The 8,253-nt window shown below is 38.0% G+C and overlaps 1 protein-coding gene across 1 annotated transcript in view; it reads left to right on the plus strand.

Annotated features, from left to right (window-relative positions):
* Positions 1 to 8,253, plus strand: part of DACH1 (dachshund family transcription factor 1) — a 284,781-nt gene that overhangs the window by 111,846 nt on the left and 164,682 nt on the right. The window contains exons 4-5 of the mRNA XM_030884711.2: positions 6,439 to 6,594; positions 7,056 to 7,228. Of these exons, the coding sequence (XP_030740571.2) occupies positions 6,439 to 6,594; positions 7,056 to 7,228 (329 nt within the window). The remainder of the gene's footprint in view (positions 1 to 6,438; positions 6,595 to 7,055; positions 7,229 to 8,253) is intronic.

The raw sequence follows: 8,253 nt of genomic DNA on the forward strand, positions 1-8,253 counted from the left end.
AAAAAAAAAACTATGAACAAATTCTTACGCACACTGCACATATCTTATTTTGAAGTAAGAAAACAAACGGGGCAAAAGCACCCAGCGGGCTGGATAAGTGTCCTCGGCGGGCTGCATGTGGCCCGCGGGCCACAGTTTGAGGACGCCTGAGTGGGGTAGCTCTTCTTGGCCCAGGAAGGTTTCGGTGAGTTGACATCAAATTTGGCAGCAGTGGGTTTGGTGTCTGGGTTGTGAAGTCCAGGCAGCTCTTTCCCAGCTCAGTCTGAATTTGTTTTATTCTCTCTGGTGTCTTTGTGCCTGCTTAACACCTAGACTGTGGTGCTAATGAGTCCAAAGAAAACAACATCAAAAAGGAAAAGGTTTTCCTGTTTTAGTTCTCTCTCATTCCTCTACATCCAGTTCTTTGCTTTTTATCTTCATCAGAGTGGTTCTATTTCTTTTAAGGGGTGGGATCAAACGTTCTGGTATTTGGTGTGAACTAAGGGAACATACACCAAGCGGGTGCTTTCTGTAGGCAAAATCTATGCTCTCTTTGAAGAGTATTTAAAAGAGAAACCATCATCCAGCTATGGTTTTCTAGTGCTGTTCTTCTGTTCCTGTTTATCATGATTCTCCAAAGGTTTTCAAGATCATTGTTTTTTTACTCACTTCTGCCGGTTCTTTAAGTACCCGTTTCATGTATTGCATTGACCTTAATCACTTTAATTTCACTTTTGAGTTTACCCTCGATAGTGAAATATAGGGACTCTTATTCTTCATAAACAATCATTAACCCTGGGAAATTGAAACAACAGTTTAAAATTCAGGATTTCTGTTTTTCAATCTTTCAGGGGCAACCTACCTTTTGCAGTGAACTACTTTCAACAACTTTCTGACGAATGTAGGGTAATATAAATACTTCAAATGGGCTTAGAAATTTAGTTCTCATGAGAATAAGAAAACGAATAGCCCCGGTATTTTATGATCGCCTTTAGATAAACAAGAAAATGCACCACAACCATCCTGCATTCAAGAGAACTCACCAGTGACAAGGCAGAGACCCCGTTTTGTGCCTAGAATTTTAGATTCTCATTGACAAATATTGGACACTCAGGTGACACAGAGCGATATTTAGTTAATGATCACTAAAAACTATATAGCTACCCATTTCCTGCAATGGAGTGGTGCACTGGGACGCTAACTGCAAGACTGGAGGCGTGAGCCCCTCGAGGGGGCTCCTGCAGTCACTGAAAACTCTGTGGAGCTCAGTTCGGCTCTGACACGCTTTGGGTGGCTGAGTCACAACTGATTTGAGGGCAACTGGTTACCGGTTTCTGAAAAACTGATGCATCTCCTAAATGACTCATATTTATTAGTAGACGGATAGGTAGAATTCATGATAATAAAGTTTTGTTTTTTCCTCTTTTAAAAAAAAATCATTTTATTGGGGGCTTGCACAATTCTTATCACAATCCATACATCCATTCATTGTGTCAAGCACATTTGAACATTTGTTGCCATCATCATTCTCAAAACATTTGCTTTCTACTTGAGCCCTTAATATCAGCTCCTCATTTTTACCCCTCTCCCCCCCTCCCCCTCCCTCATGGGCCCTTGATAATTTATAAATTATTATTATTTTGTTATATCTTACACTGTCCGACACCTCCCTTCACCCACTTTTCTATTGTCCATCCCCCGGGGAGGAGGTTACCCCATCTTCCCTCCACCCCAGGTATCACCACTCTCACAACTGATTCTGAAGGGATTATCTGTCCTGGACTCCCTGTGTTTTCAGTTCCCATCTGTACCAATGTATGTGCCAGAGATAAGCCAAGTGGTTGGTTCCATGACAACCAATCCGTGGCTGTTCTCCAACCCTTGTGAACTTAGCATTCCCTACGTCAGGTATTATGTATGTGTCAGTGGTCTATTATGTGATCATTGTTTGCAACACAGATTAGAAGACACGTGTGTAGTTTCTTTGCTGAACCACTCTGCTCAAGCTGGAGCATTGTTAATTGCTCCCCTAATTAATTGTACCCTTAAACAGTTGCCTCTTCTGTATTTTAAAATAGAGCAATTAGATAAAGTTGAATCAAAACAGCAGCAGGTTTTGGGGTGTCTGTATGCTATCGAAGATCAACCATGTTCAGATGGTTATCTCGGGGTGGGGTGGGGACTTAAAGACATCACAGCCACTCCTGAGAGGATGGTTTCATCATTCATGCACACTATTAGAGTCCCTGTTGACATTTTGTATCTCATTTCTTTTATTAGCATAAAGTTAATGCTATAAAAGGCTAATAACCTGTTTTTTCTCACCTAACTGAAGTAACAGGTGGACATTTGTAGCACCTGTGACTCATGTTTCCTTTCAGTGACTAACCTTGTTCCCATTGTTATGATGGGCTTGACATCCTTTTAAGTGGCCTCCAATGACAGGGAAGAAAGGTCCACTCTGGCCGTCATTTTCTTAGTCAACGAATCTTGACAATGTCAGGTTCCCGTCAGTCTATCAGCGTCACTCACTAAGCAGTAGTGTGACCGGGAGCCCCTTCAGGATTTGTCTCCTCGACCAGGGTCAGCCTTCAGGAAGATCTCCATACATGTGAAGGATGATTGATGTTTCAGTATGCTCTCACTGGTTTGCTGCATAGTAGTTTCAAGGTATTTGACTTTTATGCATAATTTTAATTTTGAACTGGGTGATTTTTTGCATCCCATGCATCAAAAAAATCCATTTTACAACTTTTGCGATCTTCTCTTTTGACACCTGCCGGCTATATTTAGGATTGAAAATAACTTAATGATACACATATTTTGGCCAGAGTTATATAGTTATATTAATGGTAACAGTATCCTTCATGGCAATCCTTCCCCATTTTCTGTGTTTTCTTTGTGTTCCAACATCTCAATTAATCTTCCTCTTACTCACGGTCATCTCCACATTTAATTATTCTTTATTTTTTTATGAATGATAATCATTGCTCTTTGAACTTTTGCCTCAATAGATGATTGAAAGGTTCAGGGAATGGGTGAAGTAGTATTTTAAACTTGGGTCGTGAATCCCTCTTCATTTCAGGTACTTTACCGAATCCATGACCCATGTCATCTGTGGCATAGCTGTACGTGTGGCTGGTTTTTATTGAATATGCTTATGTAGCAGGATAGTGAATGGAACTTTTCCCGTGGTTCCCATGCAAGAACAAAAGGTACCAGGTGCTTGCCGTTTTCAAGAAAGTTAAACAATCAGTGCTTATCAATAGCAACGGAACCAAGCATTGCACCCTTAACTATCATTCCAGACACCACAAACGTCTTCCTTCTCCATTTACAAGAGCAGCAAAACATGAGGAGGGGGGGTTGTAGGAAATCTTTACAGTGGAGGGACATTGCCTAACAGGAGGGCTGTGGTTTTCTCACCATGAAGCAAAGGGTGAGGGAATTCCAAGAGACTGACTCCAGGGCTGCTGATGCTACTCCATAGCTGGATTTCTTCTGCCTTGATGGGAGCTCTGGGTCTGCTTTGGCAGAGTAGGGAGACATCATCAGGACAAGAGGAGCCACACTAGGAAAGGGGTCTTAGTATCCTGAAGGAATTTAGAGATATTGGAATTTTCCCAGGACCCTTTTGAAGCTCAGCATATACTGGTCCTGAGTGTTCTGTCTCTTGCAGGTTTCACAGAGATTAATCGTGCACATTCGTGTGAACAATATAGACATGTGCATATGTTTGTGTGTAGCTGTAGTACATGTATACATGGACTCGTAGTATAGCTGCTTAAACTGAAAAACTTGAAATTATACCTTTGATAACTATGGGCATGACTTATTCTGAAGCAGCCTATTTTCAAATCTTATTTATTCATGCTAATAGAGGGGAAGGGTGTTATAAATAATGCAAACATCACTTACAGCTGACTTGGTTATATATTGTATATTTTTCATCAGACTTAGTTTCTTAATTGTTTGCTCTATTTATTACCCAAATGAGCTAACATCATGAGGATTTAGCAAATGATGATTGGCGAAGATAGCTGGAAGCATTCTGTGTAGTCGGGAAATTGAATCTAGTGTGAGACACTTGCTGTGGAAAACTCACATCTGGATAGCTGCTAGTTACCTTCCACAGGGCTGAGATTTTGTAATGCAAAAGAGATTTGAAAATAGGTAGTGTTTTTTCTATAATCTGTTTCACAACAATTTAATCAGAAGTTTGGTTTAAAATTGTATACATTGATATTGTGAAAACATTGAATTATAAGATAACTATTGATACAAGTGAAATTTAAATATATTTGGTGAAATAACATTTCAAATATATTAACTAGAAATCAAGATCCAAGTAGAAGAAATTAGTTCAATTAATAAGAAAAGAAAGAAAGAAAGAAAGAAAGAAGGAATAAGAAAGAAAAAGTCAATAATAGAAATAAACATAATCTAAACAGAATCCAAAGTAATAAATATTATTTTTCTTTACTCCATATTTTCATTGTTTATTCTAAATTAATAAAATCTATAAAAATGATATCTTAACATTCATTGGACATTTTAAGTGAAAAGTACATAGCATGCAGAGAAAACGGCCTATTATTTATGTTTATAATGCAATTAACATTCAAATGATATTTATTTCAAAGTGGATTTTCAAAGTAAATACTGGCTATGCCTCTCTTCTTGTTTTGACTGCTGACATCAAAGGTAGAACTGATGTTGATTCATAAAATTTGACCATAGTAAACATCTCAGAATATATTATTTAAGATTTTTTGTGCACATATTTTGATAAAGGTAGTGTACATTGATGATGTTCAAAATACTTGCCTTGACATCATATATTGGGGGAAATGATTTTTAAAAGTATTTTTTTATACTTGACTAGATCCTTAGGTCAGATGTTCAAAAAAGTCATGAGTACAAAAGTAAGATGAATGAATTTGTAACTATAAAAATGAACTCTCACATCACCATGTAGAAGCAAGCTAATTTGTTTTATGTGAGTCGTTCCTGTATAAAGCAATAAACTCCTTTTTCTAACCAAAAGCTGTCATACATTCTTGTAAAATAATAAAGATATCTATTTTAATTGATTCCTTTTATTGTTTAATAAAATTGCTTTGTTTGACTGCTAAAGAATTTGAATTGAGTTTTCATTACCCACTTCTGAACAATTTACTCTAAGATCCAGACAGTATTGAGCTAATAAGTTTGAATTTATATTGAAGCTTAACCGTCTTCATGAAGCAAATGGAGAAAAAAAGTCACGGTAGTAACTAAGTATTCTTCATTAAAAACTATGTCATAGAGATTTTACAATGAAGCTTTTAATAGAGCTAAAGGATTTAACTTGGAGTTTTACCAACTTTGCTATATTCATGCCTATTATATGAAAATACGGTTTCTTCTCTTTTAGAAATGAAGAACTCAAACTGACAGATATTGCAGATTTTGTTTTTAAATGGGGGAGATTGGGTGTTTAAAAGATTAAGCTAAGATATAAACAAATGCTGAATTACCATGAGTTGGGGCATGTGAAATGGAAATGATTTATCATTAATTTCCAAAGAATATTGGGTTACACTTGGCCAAGATCTAGTTAAATGTAAGCCATTTCCACCGGTACTGCGCCGTGAGCTCTGGGATGCCTGGTTGTGACTTTGGCGCTCATATTGCCAGGCCATCAGTGGATGTCCTCCGCCCTGGTGACTTGTGAGTCTGTGTGGAGCTGCTAACTGTAAGCTCATCCCATCGCAGCCAGCCAGCAGCCTTTCAATGGGAGACAGATGAGGGCTCCTACTCCTTCCCAAAGCCCGCAGGGGCATTCCACCCTATTCCACAGGGATGCTCTGAGTTGGAAGCAACTCGATGGCAGTAAGTTGAGATTTTTTTGTTGAGCTTCAAACAGTGATGTCTTTATTGACACATGCACGAACACTCCCTCACCAGTGTATTCTGTTGTCAATGTTAGGTGACCTTTCCCCAAACAATCTTCTCCGCTTATCTGGACAATGGCTAACCAAGGTGGGCATTTAAGGATTCCATGCTTGGGATTGGCTGGTGAGTTGTTAGGCCTTTGAACCCGGACTGGTGACTAGAACACCATTTCATACAAGACCACACTTTGCGTTCTATAAATATCAGTGTGTCTGGACACCAAGGACTAGTTAACTCCTGAATGCATATTAAATTGGGGAGGCAAATTAGATCCAACCTTGAAAACAGGATGTCAGAGACATGCCGTCGTCCAAAAGTTTGATGTGATCAAATCCAAGAGTTATAAAACAAGACGAGAATATGGTCAAGGGGAAATTTACTTAATCTGGCTTATTTCCCTAGAAATCACTTATTGGTCAAATCTCTAAATGTTAATGTGATTTTTGTAACCACATTTCAGATTAATCAGCTGAAGATTTGGAATAACATTGTATCCCAATAATTTATATTCATTCCCCACAGGCAGCAGTGATGGTTCTTGGGATAAGGAAACAGTACACTCTCCCCGCACCCAGGGGTCACAGGCTTCTCTTACCCCCCCCTGCATACCTGGAGTGCGTAGCCTCCTAGTTAGTCATCCTCTCAACCACCTTCAGCAGAACCACCTTCTGCCAAATGGTACGATGTCATTTCTTAACTTAGTTTTATAAAAACAAAAAAGCTGTATATTTATTGAATGGGTAAAAGAGAGCACTCGAGGGATATATGACATTTAGATAAATAGTTGTGACAAGTTAAAGACAACCCTAAAATCTCACAAAGATTTAGACTGATGAGACGAATAATACAGCAAGGGCTTACTGTGATCACTTGTATTAAACACATGGAAATTAGAGGTGTGTTAAGCCGGGGTACCCAAGTTGCTCTAAGCTTAGTTTCTCGGAGTGATGAATGTGTGTTGTTGTATACAAAGGATGTTTTCCCTTTGCCTATGATTACTATGATATAGTATTTTTTAATGCTTCAGTTTTTGATAATTTACATTCATAAAGATTAGAATCATGGAGATTTACCATGCTTCCTGATTTTATTAGCTAACAGAGCAATGCTTATATTTGTATGTGTTTTGTTTTTAATAGGACTGGAACTTCCTTTTATGATGATGCCCCACCCTCTAATTCCTGTCAGCCTACCTCCCGCATCTGTGACCATGGCAATGAGTCAGATGAACCACCTCAGCACCATTGCCAATATGGCGGCAGCAGCGCAAGTTCAGAGTCCCCCATCCAGAGTTGAGACATCTGTTATTAAGGTAAAGCTTTCCTCACACATTTGTTTTTGACTTATTCCTTTTAAGCCACCATCTCCGAATCCATGTTCCTTATTCCTTGAATGATTTCCAATTCTGAAAGAAAAAAAAACAAATCATAGCAAACAGGTGATGAGAAAAAGCATTTTTGGGTAATTAGCTTCTAGCGCAGTGGTTTTCAACTTCCCTAATGCTGTGACCCTTTAATACAGTTCCTCATGTTGTGGTGACCCACCCCCCAACCATAAAATTATTTTCATTGCTATTTCATAACTATAATTTTGCTACTGTTATGAAATTGGGCAACCCCTATGACAGGGTCATTCAAACCCCAAAGGTCGTTCAACCCCCAAAGTGACCCACAGGTTGATGATAATCGCTGTCCCACAATACAATATTCAGGCAGGCCAGGATTGTGAGTGTCTCTTTTCAGAAGACAAGGAGTGTTCAAATTTGCTTCTGCTTTCATAAGCTGCATCATGTTGAACATAAAACTCTTTCTGATTCTGTTTCTATATCTCATACTGTGTGGATGTAAGAATGCCTCAAGACAACATAATTCAAAGTTCTTAAATTCAGACATGCATTATAAATGGAAGGTAACATTGCTATGCAAATAGCTCATGTGTGAAGGTACACAAGTGTCTTCTCTCTCCATATGTATATATTTATATAATTTGTGTTATTTTACAATATATACTTAATTCATCATGTTAGTTAACTGTATTGTCAAACGGGCTAAGGAATGGAAAGTTGTAGCAAATATTATTAAGCATAGATGATTGATTTTTAAATTATGTAAAAGATATATTCTGCTGACTTTTCCTCATTCGATATAATCATCACCTCCTCTTTCATTAAACTTGAATTTAGGAAATCCTCAGAACAAGTCGTATGAGAAGAGAACCTATCCTTAATTACACAGAATTTTGAATAATAGACACATAGAAGTTTGTATTATATTAATGGCTCTACAAATCAAGATGTATACAACTGCCAAGTATCATTTTATGAAGTACCATTTACGG

This window comes from Echinops telfairi, unplaced genomic scaffold, assembly GCF_000313985.2.
Source record: "Echinops telfairi isolate 266 unplaced genomic scaffold, ASM31398v2 ScPeMD7_11;HRSCAF=52, whole genome shotgun sequence".
Lineage (NCBI taxonomy): Eukaryota > Metazoa > Chordata > Mammalia > Afrosoricida > Tenrecidae > Echinops > Echinops telfairi.